General features: G+C 36.1%; 1 protein-coding gene across 1 annotated transcript; it reads right to left on the bottom strand.

Moving 5' to 3' along the window:
- Positions 1 to 171: 171 nt before the first annotated feature.
- Positions 172 to 24428, bottom strand: LOC122342235 (NLR family CARD domain-containing protein 3-like). The gene is made up of 10 exons (XM_043236045.1): positions 23914 to 24428; positions 23044 to 23128; positions 22759 to 22872; positions 22454 to 22567; positions 20592 to 22370; positions 14677 to 14853; positions 11564 to 11734; positions 10462 to 10508; positions 1916 to 2450; positions 172 to 250 (listed from the first exon to the last, which is right to left on the bottom strand). Exons 2-10 carry the CDS (start codon positions 23091 to 23093, stop codon positions 172 to 174), a joined length of 3066 nt encoding a protein of 1021 aa, XP_043091980.1. The 5' UTR covers positions 23094 to 23128; positions 23914 to 24428.
- Between the last annotated feature and the right edge of the window lie 231 nt (positions 24429 to 24659).

Below are 24659 nucleotides of genomic sequence, written 5' to 3'. Positions count from 1 at the left end.
ACTACTCTGGTGTTGTCCACGGTGAGACGGTGGGATGGTGTGGTCTTGCACATAGACCCCCAGCTTAGCCGCTACTGTGTTGGAGTTCACCCCGGTAAGCGAGTGGGTTGTCTCCCTGCAACTTCGGGTTGTGAGTAGGTCTCTCACTGTCAGTTGGCCTTTTTGGGGTCTCTAGAAGGGCTGCTGGAAAGTTTTCTGACCTGGGACTCTGTCGTCCTGCTGGGGGACTTCAACGTGCACGTGGCTGATGCTGGTGACACCTGGAGGGACGTGATTGGGGGAAACGCAAACCACCCCCCCAATAATAACTAACGCAGTTATTAGAGAGAGATTGTGTGTGAATATCTGCGTCTGTGCATCATCTCTCAGCAGTGTTCAGGATCAGCGTCTAATAATAGTCAATCTTGAAGTTGAACTGCTTCAAGAAACTCCCTTCTGAGAAATGTTACGTAGTGTGTGTGAATGAGAGAGAAAGCCTGATTTACAAACAAAAAAAGTGGAAATATTTGATCATTTTAACACTGTTGTAAAAATCCCATAACACAAATATAATGTTTTCTTTAATGTTTGAGTTCAGTTTTAAAAAATTAAACCCAACCTGTTTGTTTATCAGCATCTTCACGTTCAGCTCTGAATGTTTCTTCAATCTTCACATCTTCACTCTCCTCTTTAATAAACGTCATCTTTATAAGTGTGTGTCATGTGGATCTCACTTTAGGAGTTTTATTCTGTTTCTACACTTTGTCCAGTTTAAGATAGAATTAATAATATATAAGCAATAATTAACAGAAAGAAAAACTACAAACCTCAGCGCAGCCTTATGATGTCACATCGCCGGAGCAAAATAAAAGTCTTTTTCTCCAAAAACCAGCGGAAATACTTTAGAACGTAAAGAATATAAAGTATGTGATGAACCACAGAGCAGCCAAAAGACTAAAATATTAATAGAGATGAGCTTTATATCTAGTCTGTGAAGAGAACTGTGTTTTCATTTCATGATAAATTTTCAATCAGAGACAAACTCAGGTATCATGATTATTGAAATTACAGAATTATAAAGATTTTTCAAACAGAATTTGTAGATCAAATCAAAATGGTTTAAATTTAACAATTTAATTTATTAAATTGAATCCTATTTTATTTAATCTCAGTTTCTTCTATGAATATAAAGATAATAAACATATTTTAGCTTTATTTGTTCTGAATTTTACTTTGACTAAGTTTATAAATAAAATGTATTTATCATATAAATAAGTGAAATATGAAGCTCTCTGATTTCAATCATTTTACTTCACATCAGCCCAATAATAAATAACACAGAAAATTAATAAATCTGTCTTTTATAAGGATAGTGTCTTTTAGGAACAACTTTGTTTAAAAACTGTTTTGCAGTAAATAGAAATATGATTCACTGATTTAAAATCTTTTAACTTTTCAGTGTCTTTATTGGACAAAAAAAATATAAAAAGAACATAAAAGCATAAACACTATTTCCTGCACGTCTAAAATTTGAATAAAATTCAGTATTTCATAATAATAACAAATAATAATAATGATATCAATAAGTCACATGTATATTTTATTTTATTTAATATGAAAAAAATAAATGATTTAAATTACAATTTAAATGAATATACTATACATGTAATATTTCTAATAAAAATTATACATTTTACACACACACACATACACACAGATCTTTCTATTTCTGACACATTTATTCTTTTATATCTATGTTTTAGATTAATTATTTTTTCTTATATTTCTGTTTCTATAGAAGTTGAGCTGCAGTATTAATGTCTTGAAGAGACTCATAACATCTCACTGTTACTGATTTATCATGCAGCTCAAAGCATTATGGGTAGAATCTCATCAGTCTCTTCTGATTCTTCAACACAGTTTCACTGATGATTCATAACCATGAAAATAAAAACCAAACCCAGGACAGAGTGTCTGAGTGAATGTGGTCTGGACTGTGTGGATGAGTCTCATTGTGTCAGAGACGCTGAAGAAGGACAGAGTTCCTGCGCTCTCATCCACATGCACTCCTACTCTAGAGATATCTTTATACTCTCCTGTTCTTCTTCTTCTGATGATGATGGGCTTCACAGAGAGATCAGTCTCTATCTTATTGTGTCTGAATGAGTATCTGTCAGGAGAGCAGATCAAACTCCAGGACTGATCATTATTTCCAAACACACACTCTTCACCCTTCCTCCTGATGTTCTTATAAGACACTGATATAAACACACCTCCACTCCACTCAGTCTCCCAGTAACAGCGTCCACACACACTCTCTCTACACAACATCTGAGGATACACACCATCAAATCTGTCCGGATGATCAGGATACGACTGAGACTGAGACACACACTTCACCTCTCTGTTCTCCTCAGACAGAATGAGTTCAGTGTGTGCTGTGTTTGGATCCAGTGTGAAAAAACACTCATCTGAACACAAGAACAGAGACATTAATAACACAACAATCACTACAGCTGTGTGTGTGTGTGTGTGTGTGTGTGTGTGTGTGTGTGTGAGAAGTTTGTTCATATTTATAATAAGGTTTTTGTGCAGAAATAATAACAAATCAACTCGAGATCAAATTTAATTGAAGTTTGTATCATGAATATAATCGATTCCTCACGAGACTGAAATTAGCTTCTGACATAAAATATGTCATCACAGCATTTAATAAAATATATTGTAATGACAGTAAAGTTGTATAAAAAGAATCTCTTTCAGTAAGTGAGAGATTTATACACACACACACACACACACTATTGCAATATTATTCCATAAAAACAAATATTTATCTTATTTAATAAAATCAAAAATATGAATGATTATAATTCTGATCTTAATACAATCATAATTGTATTGTATAATTGTCATACATTTCTTGAGTCCTGCTGTAATCCTGGATTCTCCTCCATGCTCAACACTAAAAAACACACACATAGTCACAGTCAGTCAGTAGAAGACTATGCAGTTGCCAACATTGCAAAAATTATTATAATTATATAGATATTGTTTATAGATATACTTCCTTGCTGTCCACTTTTTATGGCACACAAGTTCATCGAGGTGTGTGTGTGTGTGTGTGTGTGTGTGTGTGTGTGTTGATTTTGCACTTTAGATGTTTTAGAGGTTCACCCCTTCATTGCAATTTTGAATCTGCATTGTTGGGGATTTGTAAATTGTACACCAAAATTTTCTGTATTTTACCCCATTTCATATTAATCAGTTACATTTTTTATGATGACTTTTTTTTTCAAATCATGCCCTCAATTCTTTTGTGTGTTTACATAACAATAAGGGTAACAGAGTTTTGTACCATTCAGGTGAAGCTATAATTTAAAAAAAATCAAAATGTAATATTCTCTGGTCAGAAATGGACAAAAACTGCATAAGGGTTAAACAATAAACCCCCAAAACCTCTCCTGCACAACATACTTGAGTTTATTTAGTGAGCAGTTTGGATCCTCCAGTTTTTCAGAGAGCAGCTTCACTCCTGAATCTCCAGGATGATTGTATCTCAGATCCAGCTCTCTCAGGTGTGAGGGGTTTGAAGTCAGAGCTGAAGACACATAACCACAGCCTTCCTCTGTCACCATACAGCCAGACAATCTGAAAACACAGCAGTGATCCTTTTATTCATTCATGAAATATCCATTTCAGCCATGAATTATTCCTTTAGAATCATGACATCTGATGCAATTTTCTACATTTTCTTGCTTCCACCCATTACTTAAGAATACTGAATTTAATCTTTTCTTATTACTATTTTAAATATACCATGGCACTTTAAGTGTTTCTACAATGTTTTGTCTCACTGTTTAATAAATAAATTATTGCCGCAAATCCTTAATCTGGATCGTTTCATTCCAGCATAAAACACGATAAATAACTCTAAATATGACTGTTTTAATGATATGACAGGATATTTCACTTTGCTATTACTGTCTCTGTCTTGTACATGTATATTTATTATTGGTATTATTGTTTATTTATAGAAACACACTCATAATGACGTAATGTATGTATGACGTAATTTGTGAACAGTGAAGACGTTTATTGTGGACATGGACCAAGTGATTTATTGTTTGCCTGAACAATCCCTAGCAGTTGTCACATAGATGAAGAACTGAACCTCAAACTTCCATACAGTAAATATTCCATAATTCTCTGTTTAATAGTTTTCCACACCTGACCATCACAGGTACAGTCCAACAGTTTATTAATCAAGTTATTACATTTTTGACTCAATATAAATGTTATCTGTTCAAAACTGCCTGTTCAAAAACATACTTTTTAAATTGTAATATACATTGCTAAGGACTTTTAGACAACTATAAAGGTGATTTTTTTGTTGCTTCAAATTGCAGATTTTCAAATATTTGTCTCTTGGATAAATATTGTCATAACCTAATAAACCATTAAAATTAAAAACACCTCAACACTTATTTATTCAGCTTTAAGATGAAAACTTTACTAACATATAATTAAATATAGAGCTAATATTAAAATTACTTATTTTTAAAATAAATATTTTTCTTATTTATTTTATTGAAAGCATTTACTTCAGAATCTCCAGATGACAGTTTGGACTCTTCAGTCCTTCAGAGAGCAGCTTCACTCCAGAATCCTGCAGGTCATTGTTACTCAGGTCCAGCTCTCTCAGGATGTTTGAGTTTGAGGATTGTAAAACTGAAGACAAACTTTCACAAGACCGAGCAGTGAGATTGCATCCACATAGCCTGAGTAAAGAACAAGACAAACAATTAGATTGAAAAGAAAACAAACAGCCTTCCTTTAGATTTTAAATGCCAGTTTCAGTAATTCAATTCTGTATAAAAACAGTTATAGGAAGAATGGATCCAACTGCAGCAGGTTTGTATTATTTTAAATTAACAAAAAAATTAAAAATCAACCCAACAGAACCTCTCCTTCCCCTTGAGTGTGACAGATGCAGATGGGAGGCTTCAGGTGTGACTGGTGAAAGGGTTTCTGGTCTCCTGGTGAGCGTGTACCCCAATAAAGACCATTTGATAACCATTTGTCTTTGCTCCAAGGATGAGCACGGGAAAGGTCCAGGAGGAGGTTTCACATTTGGGTGCTACATTCTTTAATCGGTCTGGGTATTTAAAGGAAGAAGGCAAACCACTCAGGGAGGTTTTCTGTAAACGGATCTTCCCGCACAACTTGTGTGTGTCTTTATTGCCAGGTAAGGTGACGTTTGAATAATACTTTTTATAGTTTGTTTTATATGTTTGTTTTAGTTTGCTTTATTTATTTTTGTGTGTTTACTGCTGATCAGTTATGTAAATGTTTTTTTTTTTTTTTGTTTTTTTTGTTTTTTCATGAATTGGAAAACAGTACTGCCTGGCAAAATAAAAGTAAATCTTGATTAACTCATAATATTGTCTGAAATAACTTTTCTAATAGGTTAGTGACTTCTGAGGTCTTCCGCATTGTTGGCATGCTAGGGTGAGTCAGATCAACGATCAATGGATGGAGCCGGGGGCACGTTTTTGAGATCTTGACTTCTGGCCACCAAACTGGCTTAGCATGCTATTACTTAAGGGAACGCATTAAAAAATTACTCTTTTTGAGTCTATCGAGGAGATGGCTGCATTCCTTGACTCGATTGCTCCTGTCTGCTCGATTGCTCCTGTCTCCTGTCTGCTGAGAGGTTGGTTTGTTTGTAGCTGCGTGTAGCTTCGCTTTTCAATTTATCACCTCTTCTCTAGCGATCAAATATAATTTAACTGTGTACTTACCGTTGATACTATCAAATTAATCTAACTAATTAGACTGCTGTTTAACTGCTGTTAAAATTAGACTCGCTTTAATCTAAAACTTGGCGGTGAGTTAGTACTCGTTAGCCGATTCACTTTCGCTCTCACACGCGTTTTCGCGCCTATTGTGGGCTTTTTTCCGCTCCTGTTCATTTGTTCCTCGCGCTCGTTCGCTCCGTTCTCACAAGCTCATCAAAACAAGAGTGGTAAGTGAATCCTAGGCTGACAGAGAAGGTTTTAGAATTAGAGACACGCATCCAAACTTTAATTGAGGACAGTAAGAATGCGAGGGCTGTAGATACTGCTTTGGATGCGACTAGTACAGTAAATCATGTACATTGTTCGGTTCCAGCTTCAGAGCCCCTGCAGCAGGGCAATTGGGTGACCGTGAGGCGGGCTAGTCGCGGGTCAAAACACCGCTCATCCGTTCCGATCAGAACATCAAACAGGTTCTCCCCACTTCAGTGACGCACCCACTGAGAAACCTGATCAAAGTGCCCTAGTAATTGGCGATTCTATTGTACGGAACGTGAAAATAGAGACACCAGCCACCGTAGTCCAATGCTTACCGGGAGCCAGAGCGTCTGACATCTTGTCAAATTTAAAAGTGCTGGCTAATGCTAAACGTAAATTTCGTAAGATTGTTATTCACGCCGGCGCTAATGATGTTCGACTTCGCCAGTCGGAGATCACTAAAAATAATATTAAGGAGGTGTGTGAATTTGCAAGCACGATGTCGGACAATGTAATATGCTCTGGTCCCTCCCCTGCTTACCGGGTGATGAAATTTACAGCAGACTGCTGGGTCTCAATGGCTGGATGTCTAAGTGGTGCCCGCCCAGAACAACATAGGCTTTATAGACAATTGGATGAGTTTCTGGGGCAGACCTGACCTGTTGAAAAGAGATGGTCTTCATCCCTCCTGGGGTGGTGCCGCTCTTCTATCTAGAAATATGGCATATAGTCTTATAGCTCCAACATAACCAACTAGTGCCCAGGTCAGGAAGCAGACAGACCGGCTAAACCGACCGTCTGCTAGCTGCCTCACGTCACAGAAGGCAGTTAATTCTCAGCACATAGAGACTCTTTCACCTAGATATCACACTATAGAGACTGTGTCTGTTCCCCGAATTAGAATATGCAGAGAACGTCCAAACCAAACCAAAAGCAATAATTTAATTAATGTCCAACAAATTAAAACTACCTATAATTCAAATAAGCAAACGATAAAACTTGGCTCGCTAAATATTAGATCACTTTCCACAAAAGCACTTTATATATGATTTGATCAAAGATCAGAAGCTAGATTTGCTTTGTTTGACAGAAACCTGGCTAAAACCAGATGAATATATTACTCTAAATGAATCTACCCCCCAAAATTATTTCTATAAAAATGAGCCACGTTTAAAAGGTAAAGGGGGAGGTGTTGCTACAATTTATAATAATATTCTTAGTACTTCTCAGAGGGCAGGCTTTAAGTATAACTCATTTGAAGTTTTGGTGCTGCATATAACATTATCTACAGAATCATGTGCTAGTGATAAATCTTCTGACATGTTTGTACTGGCTACTGTATACAGGCCACCAGGGCACAGCACAGATTTCATTAAAGAATTTGCTGATTTTCTAACTGAGTTAGTACTGGCCGCAGATAAAGTCTTAATTGTTGGCGATTTTAATATCCATGTTGATAATGAAAAAGACTGATTAGGATCAGCTTTCTTAGACATTCTGAACTCCGTTGGGGTTAGACAACATGTCTCTGGACCTACTCATTGTAGAAATCATACTCTAGATCTAATACTGTCACATGGAATGGATGTTAAAATGGTTGAAGTACTGCAGCAAAGTGATGACATTTCAGATCACTATCTAGTCTTGTGTGAACTCTGTATAGTTAAACCTGTAAACTCTGCACCTTATTACAAGTATGGTAGAACCATCACTTCCACCACAAAAGAAAGCTTTCTAAGTAATCTTCCTGACTTATCTCAATTCCTTAGCACATCCAATACGACGCAAAAACTTGATGATATAACAGAAACTATGCACTCTCTTTTTTCTAGCACTTTAGATACAGTTGCTCCTTTGCACTTAAAAAAGATAAAAGAAAACAATCTGACTCCATGGTATAATGACAACACACGCACCCAAAAGAGAGCAGCTCGGAAAATGGAGCGCAGGTGGAGAAAAACTAAATTAGAAGTATTCCGTATTGCCTGGCGGGAGAGTATCCTGTCATACAGAAAAGCATTAAAAACTGCAAGATCTGATTATTTTTCATCCCTTTTAGAAGAAAGTAAACACAACCCCGGTATTTATTCCCCAAGAGTATAGCTGCAATGAGTTCATGAATTTCTTTACTGCTAAGATTGATACCATCAGAGATAAAATTGTAACTATGCAGCCATCAACTACAGTTTCACATCAGATAGTGAGCTTTAGAACCCCTGAGGAAAAATTACACTCTTTCTCTATTATAGGAGAAGAAGACTTGTACAAACTTGTTAAATCATCTAAACCAGCAACATGTATGTTAGACCCTGTTCTATCTAAACTATTAAAAGATTTGCTTCCAGAAGTCATAGATCCTATTTTGAACATTATTAATTCATCATTGTCATTAGGATATGTTCCCAAAACTTTCAAACTGGCTGTAGTTAAGCCTCTTATTAAGAAACCACATCTTGATCCCAAAGACTTAGTAAATTACAGACCAATCTCTAATCTCCCTTTTCTGTCAAAGATACTAGAAAAGGTAGTATCCTCACAACTGTATTCCTATTTAGAAAAAAATGGTGTCTGTGAGGATTTCCAATCAGGTTTTAGACCGTACCATAGTACTGAGACTGCTCTCATTAGAGTTACTAATGACCTGCTTTTATCATCGGATCGTGGTTTTATCTCGTTATTAGTGCTATTAGATCTTAGCACAGCATTCGATACTATCGATCACAACATTCTCTTGGATAGACTAGAAAACTATGTTGGCATTAGAGGAAGCGCCTTAGCATGGTTTAAATCATATCTATCTGACCGCTATCAGTTTGTAGCATTAAATGAGGAGGTATCAAATCAATCACAAGTTCCTCAAGGCTCCGTGCTAGGACCGTTACATGTTTCTAGCATCTGTAAAACTGCGTTTTTCCATCTTAAAAATATATCTAAATTACGACCTATGCTTTCAACCTCTAATGCAGAAATATTAATTCATGCGTTTATGACCTTGAGGTTAGATTATTGTAATGCTTTATTGGGTGGTTGTTCTGCACGCTTAATAAACAAACTTCAGCTAGTCCAAAACGCAGCAGCCAGAGTCCTTACTAGAACTAGGAAGTATGATCACATTAGCCCGGTTCTGTCAACACTGCACTGGCTCCCTATCAAACATCGGATAGATTTTAAAATCTTATTAATTACCTATAAAGCCCTGAATGGTTTAGCTCCTCAATACTTGAGCGAGCTCTTATCACATTATAGTCCTGCACGTCCGCTGCGTTCTCAAAACTCTGGCCATTTGATAATACCTAGAATATTAAAATCAACTGCGGGCGGCAGATCCTTTTCCTATCTAGCACCTAAACTCTGGAACAATCTCCCTAACTCTGTTCGGGAAGCAGACACACTCTGCCAGTTTAAATCTAGATTAAAGACACATCTTTTTAACTTAGCCTACACATAACACACCAACACACTTTTTATTATTCAAATCCGTTAAAGAATTTTTAGGCTGCATTACTTAGATTTGCTGGAACCGGGAACACTACTCCTAAAATATGATGTACTTGTGACATCGTAAAAAGAATGGCATCTACGCTAATATTAGTCCTGTCTCTTTCTCAATCTGTTTTCATAGTTTGTATCAAGACTAGATGGTGGATCAGCACACAGATTATGTTCATCAGAGACCAGAAAACCTAGATGCGCCCGTCGACAGATCACCAGATCCTGATGCACACACACATACACACACACACTAAGTCATTTACACTATCTGACACAGTTGGGTTAAAAATTGAACTGGAAGTTAAGTGCTGGGCGTCCGGTCAGAGGAGAACTGATCCCAACTGAGTCTGGTTTCTCCCAAGGTTTTTTTTTCCTCCATTCTGTATGCATGGGGTTTTGTTTCCTTGCCGCTGTTGCCTCTGGCTTGCTTGCTTGGGGACACTTAACTTCTAGTGATTTAACGTTGAATTGACTACAGAGACCGTCTTTGCATTTAATAAGAAATTGGTCATTCTCGTCATTATACATCCCTTGTACTCTTCTACATTATACTGTACAGTGCTTTGATGCAACCTGTGTTGTTAAAAGCGCTATATAAATAAAAATGATTGATTGAAAAAATGATTAAGGTAAGCGATCTACGGGGTAGCATCTGACTAAGACCTGGACTAGCCCAGATGTGTCGTGTTCTGGCCAAACAAGGTCTCTAAGCGACCCAGACTCCTAACGAACGATAAGTCGAAACTAGGAAGTATTATAGTTAATTAATGATCCAAATTCAATCGTAACTAGAGGGATCAGCAGTAACATTAAAATTAATTTAGCCAAAATCACGAAAATTGGAGTCAGGTCAAATTATAGGTCAGTACTAAATTTGGGGAAATAAAAGATTAATTGATGTAAGTGATTTTGCAGAAGTGCTAGAAAGAGTCTACACGCATCCAGCCTTCGACCAGCCACTGGATTCCGGCCGGTGGGTGGACCCTTACAAAACTCAAACTGATAAAACAGGATAAAAAGGAAATGGAGGTAGACTTTCCTACCTTCAAGAGGAACCAGAGGAAAATCTCCAGCTCACACCTAAAAAAGTCATCAAAAACTCCTTGTCTACCACATCACGATTCTTTTGCGGCAACAAAAACTAATGCAACTATCTCTTATAACTAGTTGGATGCGTGTTTATGTTTGAGCCAATTTTAAGGTGAATTTTGATTCTTTGATGATTCTCACTAGGCTGTGGTTAATTGATGGGTAATACTGCCATTTTTGGCTCCCCTCTGTCTGTCTTCCTTACTTTCCTTTATCCTATTTATATGTGTTTTGTTTAAGTTGTTGTCTGTTATCTATAGCCTCATTTATTAAATCCCTTAAATTCACAATCAACTGTCTCTGGATGCTGCTCACAATTTGAAGTCACTGAATGTTGACCCTTGCTACATGCTAAATTACTGCTAGTACTGCAGAGTAGGAAAACTATTCTTCCTTGGCCAGGAAAATAACCTTTCCTAGAATTGATAAATAATTATATTGTCTGCTCGGTGGACAAACAGATGAAATAATTGGAACATTCTTCTACAATTAATTCTAAGATTGAATCCAAATATTTATTATTAATTATACCTAGCTATAATTAATTATAAATATTCACCCTTTTTGAGCTAATTCATTACATCATTTTTGATTCGTAATAAGCATTGCTAAGAAATTTTAAAGGTAATTTAGTTTTTTGATTTTGATTTTTTTTGGAACCTAAGATTTGCAGATATTTGTCTCTTGGAGAGACTCTTGGAAGTCTCTCTTGGAAATATTTGTCATCCTAAAAAAACATCAAAAATAAATATATGAATGTTTCATTCAGCTTTAAGATTATGTATAAATCTTCACTTTGAAAACTTGACCCTTACAACTGTTTTCCTTTTGGTCCAGGATCACATATAAGTAAATATAGAGCCAGACTAGATAATTACATTAAAACGACATTGCAAGCTTTTCAATTTGATAAACACATTTTGCTTATTTGTTTTATTGAAAGCATTTACCTCAGAATCTCCAGATGACAGTTTGGACTCTTCAGTCCTTCAGAAAGCAGCTTCACTCCAGAATCCTGCAGGTCATTGTTACTCAGGTCCAGCTCTCTCAGGATGTTTGAGGATTGTAAAACTGAAGACAAACTTTCACAAGACTGAGCAGTGAGTTTGCATCCACATAGCCTGTATAAAGAACAAGACAAACAATTAGATTGAAAAGAAAATAAATAGCCTTCCTTTAGATTTTAAATGCCAGTTTCAGTAATTCAATTCTGTATAAAAAAACAGTTAAAGGAAGAATAGATCCAACTGCAGCAGGTTTGTATTATTTTAAATTAACAAAAAATAAATAAATAAACCCAACAGAACCTCTCCTTCCCATTGAGTGTGACAGATGCAGATGGGAGACTAATGTAAATGGGTCAGGTGTGACTGGTGAAAGGGTTTCTGGTCTCCTGGTCAGCGTGTGCCCCAATAAAGACCATTTGATAACCATTTGTCTTTGCTCCAAGGATGAGCACGGGAAAGGTCCGGGAGGAGGTTTCACATTTGGTTGCTAAATGTTTGATTCTTTGATCGGTCTGGGTATTTAAAGGAAGAAGGCAAACCACTCAGGGAAGTTTTCTGTAAACAGATCTTCCTGCACAACTTGTGTGTGTCTTTATTGCCAGGTACGATGACCTTTGAATAATACTTTTCATAATTTTCTTTATATGTTTGATTTAGTTTGCTTTCTTTATTTTTGTGTGTTTACTGCTGATCAGTTGTGTAAATGTTATGAAATTTTATGAATTGGACAGTACTGTCTGGCAAAATAAACGTAAATCTTGATAAACTCATAATATTGTCTGAAATAATTTTTGTAGTAGGTTAGTAACTTCTGAGTCTGATCAACAATCAATGGATGGAGCCGGGGGCACATTTTTGAGATCTTGACTTCTGGCCACCAAACTGGCTTAGCATGCTATTACTTAGGGAACGCATAAAAATTACTCTTTTTGAGTCTATCGAGGAGATGGCTGCATTAAGGTAAGCGATCTACGGGGTCAAAATCACGAAAATTGGAGTCAGATCAAATTATATAAGGTCAGTACTAAAATTGGGAAAATAAAAGATAAAATTGATGTAAGTGATTTTGCAGAAGCGCTAGAAAGAGTCTACACGCATCCAGCCTTCGACCAGCCACTGGATTCCGCCGGTGGGTGGACCCTTACAAAACTCAAACTGATAAAACAGGATAAAAAGGAAATGGAGGTAGGTCTGAATAAAATACTATTCTCTGTACAAAATTAAATGTAATAAAAATGATTTTTTATAGACCTGTCATATAGACTGTATGGGTCAAAATTGTAAATTTTTCTTTCATGCCAAAAATCTTTAGGATTTTAAGTAAAGACCATGTTCCATGAAGATATTTTGTCAACATATTTTGATAATTTGCTCTCTAGTCCTTACATCAAAGCTCCAAAAACATTTAAATGAGGAGTAACAAACCCCTGTGCCATTCACCTATAGATCCACTAGAGACGTGGTCTGGCCACACAATTACAATACCCATCACGCACCCACATAAGGGCATTTTCTTTATTTGAATCCATGATTATAGTTATGAACATATCTCACATATGCTTGTTTTTTATGCGTGTCCCTTCATCTCATTAGACTAGTTACAACTCTTTATTTGCTTTAGATAGACTCTAAATGCCTATATTCATGTCTATGAGTGTATCTCTACTTTGATATCTAGAAGGTTCTTTCTTGGTATCAAAATGATTCTCTCGTTTTCCCTCAAATGATGATTTACCTCATAGAATCATGAAGTGCATCACACCAGTTTTACTGTTTTGGAATAAGGCTGTTCCAAATTTCCAGACCAGCAATAAAGATGCCAATGGGCCATAAAAGCTAACAAAAAAACTTTCTCCCGCTCAAAATCCATGCAATTCCACCCAAACGGTGGGTCTGTCAGGGAACTATCAAAAGTCCCTAACACTGACTATTCAAGGCTCAAAATCTTCTTTTCTTTGAGACGGATACTCTACAGATTCAACTCTTGAGTCTAACCTTCTGGTAGTTACCTTCAAAATAACTTTGTCATCTCGCTATGGACTTTCCTACATTCAAGAGAAACCAGAGGAAAATCTCCAGCTCATACCTAAAAAAAAGTCATCAAAAACTTATTGTCTACCCCATCAAGATTCTTTTGAAGCAACAAAACATAATGCAAGTAACTCTTATAACTAGTTGGATGCGTGTTTAATTTTGAGCCAATTTTAAGGTGAATTTTGATTCTTTGATGATTCTCACTAGGCTGTGGTTAATTGATGGCTAATACTGCCATTTTTGGCTCCCCTCTGTCTGTCTTCCTTACTTTCCTTTATCCTATTTATATGTGTTTTGTTTAAGTTGTTGTCTGTTATCTACAGCCTCATTTATTAAATCCCTTAAATTCACAATCAACTGTCTCTGGATGCTGCTCACAATTTGAAGTCACTGAATGTTGACCCTTGCTACATGCTAAATTACTGCTAGTACTGCAGAGTAGGAAAACTATTCTTCCTTGGCCAGGAAAATAACCTTTCCTAGAATTGATAAATAATTATATTGTCTGCTCGGTGGACAAACAGATGAAATAATTGGAACATTCTTCTACAATTAATTCTAAAATTGAATCCAAATATTTATTATTAATTATACCTAGCTATAATTAATTATAAATATTCACCCTTTTTGAGCTAATTCGTTACATAATTTTTGATTCGTAATAAGCATTGCTAAGAACGTTAATAAAACTGTATAGGTAATTTAGTTTTTTGATTTTGATTTTTTTTGGAACCTAAGATTTGCAGATATTTGTCTCTTGGAGAGACTCTTGGAAATCTCTCTTGGAAATATTTGTCAGCCTAATAATCCATCAAAAATAAACATACAAATGCTTTATTCAGCTTTAAGATTATGCATTAACCTTCATTTTGAAAACTTGACCCTTACAACTGTTTTCCTTTTGGTCCAGGATCACATATAAGTAAATATAGAGCCAGACTAGATAATTACATTAAAACGACATTGCAAGCTTTTCAATTTGATAAACACATTTTGCTTATTTTTTTATTGAAAGCATTTACCTCAGAATCTCCAGATGACAGTTTGGACTCTTCAGTCCTTCAGAGAGCAGCTTCACTCCAGAATCCTGCAGGTCATTGTTACTCAGGTCCAGCTCTCTCAGGATGTTTGAGTTTGAGGATTGTAAAACTGAAGACAAACTTTCACAAGACTGAGCAGTGAGTTTGCATCCACATAGCCTGTGTAAAGAACAAGACGAACAATTAGATTGAAAAAAGTACTGAATGGAGTAGTCATGTTTTAGTGAAGCTCCTCTACATATTTTATATTTTTCGGTCACTACTGTGATTACTCTGGGTTTCATTTGTATCTTTACATAACTTTGATTAGTAAAGAACTATACAATGACAAAACCTAAGACCGAAAAGGTAAACCATTGAATGATCCTCCAGCTCAGTCACAGCTGGAGATGGCAGAACAGGCCGCATCAGTCTCTGAGTCCGGTTTGAGTCTGAAGCTGAATCTAGCAGTATTCTTTTGACATTGAAGAATATGAGCAAAACGATGACTGACCGATTAGTGTTTTTTGGAAGCATCTTTGGTGTCCACTCAGGCATCTTTTTTGAGGCTCTGGGATAGAATCAATTGAGGTTGTAAATGCTACTGCAGATTTTGACCGTCTGCTCTCTCACATTGAGCAGAAGTGTGCAAAAATACAATCAGAAAATGAAGCCCTTTGTCATAAAACAATGTATGGATTCATCACTTTCCAAAGAAGGAAAGAATACTTCAACTGGTTCTTCAAAAGTTTCCTTTTCACTATGAGGGCAGACCAATACACATCTTTCCAGATCTTCCAGCTGAAATTAGTGATGTTCGGAAGCATCTCCGGAGTGCAGTGTAAGGATCATCTACCCGGAGAAACTATGCTTCACCCACGGCATTACTGACAAAGTGTTTTCCTCACCTGAAGAAGTTGAGACACTCACTGGAGTGCTGTCTTAAATATAACTCATATATATGCAGTCTGGACATGCACTGGTACGTGACCCCTACTCTGCAGTTGCTTAGACTGAAGCATTACTTTGACTGTTTTTTGTTGTTCATGTGATTAGAGAGAGAGTCTCTGGGCTTTTCTCTTAAGATGATGGTCCGCAATCCCTCAGTGATTCTCGGGGGGTGTATTCTCACTTTGTTTGGGAAAGTGGGGCAGGGGTAGGAGGCTAATGTTCTATTATTATAAGCACTTTTTCATGCTTGTTTTCAAAGGGTGTATATCTTTCATTTTCAACTTTTGTATGAATCTTAATTTACCTTCAAGAGGCAGTGGCCTTTACCAGCTGGAATGTGCGTAGCCTGGGTCATGTGCTTAAGCGAGCTACAGTATTGTCACATTTAAAATCGCTATCTGCCAATGTTATGTACTTACAAGAGACACATATTAGGCCCACCAAAAAGAGAAGATGCTCAAATGCAGCTGGGTTGGTCATATTTTCAGGTCTACATTCTCCAGCGAGGCTAGAGGAGTTGCAATCTTAATCCGTTAAACAGTTCCTTTAAGACATGTTTCCACTCTGAGTGATTCAAATGGTAGATATAGCTTGGTAACTGGATACATTTATTTATTTCATGTTAATGTATATTATATATGTATATATGAATAAATGTACTGTATATTTCACTTCTCAATGTATATGGTTAAACTTTGATGACCTTGCCTTCTTTCTTAAAATATTTCATTTACTGTCTGATTTCACTGATTCACATGTGATTGTAGGTGGTGATTTTAATCGTGTACTTGATCATTGTTTGGACAGGTCAGCCCAAATAATCCAGATGCCTTCCTCTCCTGTAGTTTTAAATAACCTAAAGTCCTTCATGAACCTGATTGATATATGGAGAATGACACATCCCCTAGCAGAGACTATTCTTTTTTCACTAAGACACTGTCTTTCTGTAGAATAGACTATTGCTAGTTTCCAAACTTATATCAAATGTGATTACCTCAAAGTATCACAACATCTTTTTCTGATCACTGAAGAGAAGTCATAGGCATTTTTATTACATTGTGAAACACGTCAAGGATGTCCCTTCAGTCCTTTGCTTTTTATGATAGCGATTGAGCCTCTTGCAATCATTATTAGACATCATTCACCAATCAAGCCTGTAAATCTAGCAAATCATTACATCTCCTTATACACAGACGATATTGTTCTTTTTCTGTCCGATCCCAAACAGTCTTAAATCTTATAGATCTTATAAAATCATTTTCTATGGTCTCTGGATATATAATTAATTTATTTCTTTAGGTACTGATCTTAGAGGTATTCTGCCCAAAAAAACCCAAATTAATTTTTAAGTAGTTTTTTCTTAATAAATTGGAAGATTTGAAAACAAACATTAGCAAATGGAGGACACTTCCTCTTTCTATGATAGGCTCTATAAACAAGTCTTTTTTTTTAAAACATTAGATTCATTAACTTTCCCTTTTATCTGGGGCTTTAAAGCTCACAGAATATCCATAAAGATACATTTACAGAAGTCAAGAGGTAAAGGTAGACTAGGTCTACCATGTTTCTTACACTACTACTGGGCAGGAAATGCCAGGGCCCTTGTCTACTGGCAGGATGATTATAAAGTGGAAATCCCCACTGATACACCCCCCGGGTTGCGATTGAAAAAAATGAAATTAAAAATAGTTTACTTCGCTGTATCACTTGCAGATTGATAAGATTGATTATTTTATTGTTTTAAACTGTTTGAAAATATGGTGTAAAATTAAGAAAGGCTGCAAATTACCTGACATTGTTATTTTTGCATGCATTTCCCTTCTATCTCTGACATTCAACACTTGGAGGCAGAGTGGTATGGACACCCTGCAGAATTTATATATTAACAAACATTTTGTCTCATTTCTCAACTAAAAGAGAAGTTTTCTCTCCAAACAACACACTTCTTTCAGCAATTACAGATTAAATTATGTACGCCATGCAGTTGTAACACCCAGCCAGCAGAGGGAGTCCTCACCTGAGTACTAGCTGGGCTCACCCTCTGCATCTTCTGCCTTCATTTCCTGTTTGGAAGCCTTTACAACCAGAGGCCCTCCAAGAATACGCTGCAAAGTATTGCCAGTATTACCTGCCTTACCGAGCGTTCTTTATCTCTGTCTCTTGCTAATCTTGTGTATGATCATTGCCTGTTTACCTGTTTTATGATCTTTGGATTTGCCCTTCTGTATTGTTTACTGGATTGGATTGATGTACTGGTTCTGACCTTCTACCTACCTTCACGTTTATGATTATTGTCTTAGCCCTAAATAAACTACAGCAAATGGATTCAAACACAGCCTCCGCGTCCTCGTTACAGCAGTATCTAATTTTGAATCTCTGCCGGAAGAAAGAAGGATTTATAGGCTATTGTTGGGCTCACTTGATTCCAAACATTTAATTTCAGATTTTGTAAATTGATTTTCACTAGAAATTAATCATTCTTCATATTTGTTGAAAAATGCCTGGAAAGAGGAACTGGGCATACGGATTGAGGCTGATGTATGGGAGGAGGGCCTCAGCAGGATTCTATCTTGTTCTATTAATTGTAGACATCAATTAATTCAGTTTAAAATGATGCATAGACTGCATTATTCAAAATTAGAACTGCACATACTTTTTCCTAACATTTCTCCTATCTGTGACCGAAATCTGCAGAAGACTCTTTGACATGTCCAATACTTTAAGAGTTTTGGTGTGACATATTTAGGTGGTTCTCTGACATGTACATACATATATTTTACACTATTTTATACTTTATTTTGTTGTATTTATATATTGTTATTTTGATGTATATTTTTTGTTGTTAGTATTTATTTTACATTCTACATTTAAATACATTTCTTTCTTTCTCCTCTGCACAGTCTTGGAATGTACCAGAATAACATTTCACTACAAGTTGTACTTGTACAAACTGTATGTGACAAATAAAATCTTGAATGGTTGTGTGTTTATACTTGGTCCTAAAATAGCATTATTTGGTTATTCTGTTTCTCTGTGAGATCATAATGTGTCTGTACGAAGTACTATCATTTAAGGAATGATTATTGCTAAGAGTCTCATTCCCAGGCTACGGAAATCAGACACTTTTCTTCAGTTTAAGACCTGGTTGACATATCTTACTGGAATATTGCACATGGAAAGAGTTATGGGTAATATTGATAAGTCTTATTGTAACCAATTATTTCTAGACCAATTGTTCCAATGTAATGTTGAGACTGACCAGCAAGGTAGTGCTTAGAATGTTTTCTGCCTCTATTGTGTGCTTCTTTTGTTTTTGCACTGAAACTGCTTATATGCCCAGATTGTCCTTAAAAGTCAGATTTTTATTATTAATAATATGTATTTTTTTATTATTATGAAACCAAATGCACTCATATTTAGGAACAAAGGAAATAGAGGACAGAAAATAAACACAGGAAATTCAATATATTGTAGATTAAATAATATCGTAGTCTAGTTGTATACTGTTTTCATTTTCAGAAATGTAACATTAAATGTTACATTTACCATTGGGGTGAACCTTGCTTAGACTTCCATTCTTTTTGTATATTTTAATCCCAGATGTGTGGCAGACGTTCATCACCATTGGTGTAAAGAGTTCATGAGACAATTTAAGACTCAATCTTTAAATGGCCAGATGTTCATCACGACTGACAAACACAAGGTTATCCTCCAGTTTCTCAGCATCTTTCAGAGAAGACATTTAGTGAGAACCAAGATATTTAGATTTATTTTATCTGGAAGATTTGCTACCTTCATTGCCAGTAAGGAGCATCAATATGAAACATGTTCACAGTACTTTAAGAACCTTTGACTCCCGTTTGCAATTAAGACTCAGACTCAACATACAGCAGTGCAGAGGATAAACTCAACAAGTACATGGCAGATGGGCGTAAGGTTGAACCGGAGGTCAGGGTGTTTGAGCCTTAGATAACAATGTGTTGCAAAGCCATTCCACACTTCAGTGATGTGCAACAAAATTAACTTCTTACTTGACATGTTGGAGGTGGAGGTGGATTTGGATGTGTTCTGGAAAGATCTACATGAGAGTACCTCGGCCAAAGGGTAAAAATATGCTTTCTCAAACTTAGTGAATGAAGAAAGCTGGTGAACAAGCTGGTGTTATTAAGCCAGAGGAGGTTAACTACTAACCAAACTCTCAGAGCCTTGGTTTTCTTGTACTACAACAAACAGCTCTGCAGCTTTTGAGAGGAAACCAGGGATGATTCAGTAGATTCTGATCTTATTTGTAGCTTTACACACACTTTATACTGATATGTGAATATAAAAAATGAAACGTTGGTTTGCACATTTCTTTTGTCAATTATGTGGAGATGATGTATAGTTGGCAGTCTATAGAATTATATTAGATAACTACTTAATTAATTACTAGCAAAAGTTAATGCATTGTTCGCATTTGTTTGCATTAGTTAATGCATTGTTGGCATGCTCTAAATTTGATAAATATCTACTGGTTCGTTAAAATGCAAAAGACTGATTAAAATTAAATGAATATTAAGTACTTAAAAATTGAAAAATGTTTAATATTAAAGAGTTACATGAAGGTAAATGTTGATAATATATATTTTAAAATTTTATTATTCTCTTTTTATGTTACAGAGCACAATGGTTCTTGAGGTCAGAAGAACCATGTTAGAAGAATGTTGTTATATTTTTACTGCAAAACACCACAGTAAATTGCACAAGTATTGGCATAATTTTGAAGAAAAAGAAATCTGAAAAAGTGTTCAAAATTCAGGAGGAAGTGTTACACAGATCACACAAAGACCTCATCGACTGGTTTAGTGAGTCTCCCAAAACTCTCCTGTTCACTGCCAGAAATGTGATCATTCACATTTATTTTAGTAAAAACACAAACTATATCATGAACATGTTTTTAAAGTGTATTGATCTTCAGTGTTACTTACCGAACTGATCTGGATTCTTTAACCACAGGTAACAGATACTGAAGAACTTCATCTCCTATATGTTTTCCAATAAACTCTTTTAGATCAAAAACATCCATCTTCTGCTCTGATGTCAGCAACACATAAACCAGAGCTGACCACTGTGAAGAGGAGAGATAGACTTCTCTTATTTTTCCAGATTTCAGATAACCCTGGATCTCCTGCATCAGTGAATCATCACCCAGTTCATTCAGACAGTGAAACAGATTGATGTATTTCTCTGAAGAGTGATTCTTCCTAATCTCCTCTTTGATGAACCGAACTGTTTCCTCTTTGTTGTAGGAGCAGCTTCCTGTCTGTGTCAGTAGTTTTCTTAAGAGAGTCTGATTGGATTCCACTGAGAGACCCAGAAGAAACCGCAGGAAAAGATCCAGGTGTCCATTCTTACTCTGCAGAGCCTCATCCACAGCTCTCTGATGCAGCTCAGATAATGGTCTAATTTCATGAAAGAAGACATTAAAGAAAGAATTTTGTTGGATTTGGTCAAACACATTTATCTTCTTTATTGTAAAGGATAGGTGTGCATATAGAGCTGCTAGATGTTCCTGAAGACTCAGATGAACGAAGCAGAAGACTTTCCCCTGAAACAAGCCCAGCTCCTCTCTGAAGATCTGAGTGCACAGTCCTGAGTAAACTGATGCTTCTGTCTCATCAATGTCACACTCTCTCAGGTCTTCTTCATAGAAGATCAGGTTTCCTTTCACAAGCTGCTGAAAAGCCAGTTTCCCCAGTTTGAGGATCATGTCTTCATCTGTCAGGTTCTTCTCATAGTCCTTCTCATGTTTGATGTTGGTCTGAAGGATCAGGAAGTGTGTGTACATTTGAGTGAGAGTCTTGGGAATCTCTCCAGTCTCTGCTCGACTCAAGATCTTCTCAAGAACAGCAGCTGAGATCCAGCAGAAGACTGGGATGTGACACATGATGAAGAGGCTCCTGGAGGACTTTAGGTGTGAGATGATCCTGTCGGCCAGACTATGATCACTGATCCTCTTCCTGAAGTATTCCTCCTTCTGTGGCTCATTGAAGCCTCGTACCTCTGTCACTCGATGGACACACTCAGAGGGGACGAGATCAGCTGCTGCTGGTCTGGAGGTGATCCAGATGAGAGCAGAGGGAAGCAGATTCCCCACAATCAGGTTCATCAGCAGCACATCCACTGAGGCTGACTCAGATATATTACACAGATTCACTTTACTCTTAAAGTCCAGAGACAGACGGCACTCATCCAGACCATCAAAGATGAACAACACTTTATATTCATCACTGGATATTTCTATTTCTTTAGTTTCAGGGAAAAAGAGGTGAAGAACATCTAAAAGACTGAATGTTTTGTCCTTCATCAAGTTGATTTCTCTGAAAGGAAGTGGAAATATGAGCTGGACGTCCTGATTCTCTTTCCCTTCGGCCCAGTCCAGAATGAACTTCTGCACAGAGACTGTTTTTCCAATGCCAGCAACTCCCTTTGTCAGCACAGTTCTGATGTCTTTTTCTCGTCCAGGTAAAGGTCTGAAGATGTCACTGCATTTGATGGCTGTGTCCTCTGTTGCTTCTCTCCTGGATTGTGTCTCAATCTGTCTCACCTCATGCTCATTATTGATCTCTCCTCTCTCACTCTCTGTGATGTAGAGCTCTGTGTAGATCTCATTCAGCAGTGTTGGGTTTCTCTGCGTCGCTGTTCCCTCACACAGACACTCAAACTTCTTCTGCAGATTTGATCTAAATGTGTCGAGGACTTCATGACTGTAAAATAAAATCAGTAAGCATAACACTTTATGTATTCTGTCGGACATCTTCAAATCATATCTCTTACAGAAATGTTCTACCTCAGAACAGGCCGTGTATCTCCTCTCTTAAAATCTAAAGACTGAATCACAGATGTCTCTCTCTTCATAGACACACAGCTGGACTCTGCTTCTGATCTCTTCTGATGAACTGAACTAAAACAGAGAGAGATTCAACTTAATCACTTAAATTACTGTATTTAACACTTCAGTTATTTATTATGATCATACTCATAAAGAGTACTTTATAGTAGTTTCATAGCATGTATTTACAAAAACTGTTTACTTAAATTTGATAAGACATGATAATATAATCTGTATATCAAAATATCATATACGTGTCATACCAGAGTCCAGGCTGTGAATCTTCACTCTTAAATGTTATTGGCTGATCCATAGACCTGTCACTCTTCATAGACACACAGCTGGGCTCTGTTTCTGATGTCTTCTGATTAACTGAGCTGAAACAGAACAGATGTTATACTTTATAATCAGAATCATCTTAATATATTACAAGATCATTTTATTATGCTTAAAAAAATATTTGTATATAAAATAAATTATCATAAATAAACTTGTAAGTGTTCATGGTTTTATTTCTATAAGAGAAAAGCTTTGTTGTGTCAAAGTACCTGCAGGCTGGAGAATACTCTTCATCTCCAGATGTTTGTGTTTCATTCATGATGGATCTGAACAGTTTGATCTTCAACACTGACTCTAGATGGAAATGACAAACAATCACAAAAACTACAGTAACTAAATAAACAGCTCATATTGTTATAAGTCCTTTTATTAAACATTTTAAGTTGTTCTGTTTTATAAAGAATCGATAGTTATGTCTTTCTGAAATGACATAACATCAACAATTCACTTTTCTATTATTCTCATGTCGTTCATCTCATATTCAGACGGCAGTGATTAAATTGCTGTGATTCACTAGTTATGTCAATAATGATAATCAATAGTTAATGTCAGCTTGATCATATTTAATATTAAAATATACAAAAAATCTGAATCAGAGTTTGATGGCTGTTAACTTTGCTTTATACAAATGAAATTTCCATTAGATAATTAGGAATTTTACAAAGTCACAAACTAAGAAAAGTCAGTGTTACAATGATATGAGTTTATCTATTAATAATTGTAGAAGTGAATCTGGCTCAAGATTATATAATAACCTGATATTAAATATGAAAGACGTGAAAATGCACAAGTAATCACAAGTAATATATATATATATATATATATATATATATATATATATATATATATATATATATATATATATATATATATAATGCATTTATTACATTTTCTCATTTCTCAAGTTTAACACAACCTTATTACACTTTTATGTACACTTTTTACACGCAATTATAAAGAAGTTGTAAAATGTTTGCAACAATTAGAAACATCTTACAGTCTTATGAATCCTGTTTGTTCATATTTGATCATGTTTCATGAGTGTTTCATGATTAAGACAGTATTTAATCTTTACTTACATGAATAAGGAAATGTCTTTCTGCTCCACAGCTGAAGACTTGCTTTGATCAAAATGTTCAGTTTCTAGACAACTTCTCAAAATGTATTTGTTTTCTCTTCATGTTCATGTATGTCCCCGCATAAACATTAATAAGTACGTTTAGGTTAATGATAAGGTTTTTCGATCAGAAAAAACGATCAGGTGTAAGCGTCACACGTAAAGTACAAGGTGTACAAAGGTACTTTGATGTTATATCAAAGTATCGCGAGATCGACTGACGGTTCCGTGTTCTCTTTACTTTCGCTCTCGCGGTACTTTGAGGTCATTCAACGAACACACACCTACGCAATTTATTTTTCAATGCGGAAGTAAATACGAGGACGTCCTTACTTCTAATGTGCTAAACTTCCGTTTCACGAGCAGCTAGTGGAAGCAAACACAGACCACTGTATCTGTGTCCCAAACTGAAGCGCGTGAAGCTCGAAGCCACGCCTCCTCCGGATTTCCTCAGGTGTTCCCTTATTAGCCGAAGTCCTACAGGATAGGAGGAGCCAGAGGTGATCACTTTCACTTTCATGTTTCACGTCACAATGGAGTCGGTCTGGAGACTTGTTTAATCCCCGGATGACAACTTATAATGATACATTTAAAAAAGTATTAAAAAAACATACAATATACACACAGTAGATCAAATGATCAAGGCCTTTTCTCCAACAAATATAAAGTACTACATTTTCTTCAGTTTTGTTCTCAAATTCAAAATTC

Source organism: Puntigrus tetrazona, chromosome 4 (assembly GCF_018831695.1).
Source record: "Puntigrus tetrazona isolate hp1 chromosome 4, ASM1883169v1, whole genome shotgun sequence".
Lineage (NCBI taxonomy): Eukaryota > Metazoa > Chordata > Actinopteri > Cypriniformes > Cyprinidae > Puntigrus > Puntigrus tetrazona.
The sequence above is the reverse complement of the archived record's forward strand: the minus strand, read 5'-3'. Positions and strand labels throughout refer to the sequence as shown.

Excerpts from the sequence above, each read along its gene's own strand:
- LOC122342235 (XM_043236045.1), bottom strand. The coding sequence starts at position 23,093 with ATGAATGAAACACAAACATCTGGAGATGAAGAGTATTCTCCAGCCTGC. Across the intron at positions 22,568-22,758 it reads GATTCACAGCCTGGACTCTG|TTCAGTTCATCAGAAGAGAT; the intron begins GTATGACACGTA and ends TCTCTGTTTTAG. Across the intron at positions 22,371-22,453 it reads GATACACGGCCTGTTCTGAG|TCATGAAGTCCTCGACACAT; the intron begins GTAGAACATTTC and ends TTTATTTTACAG.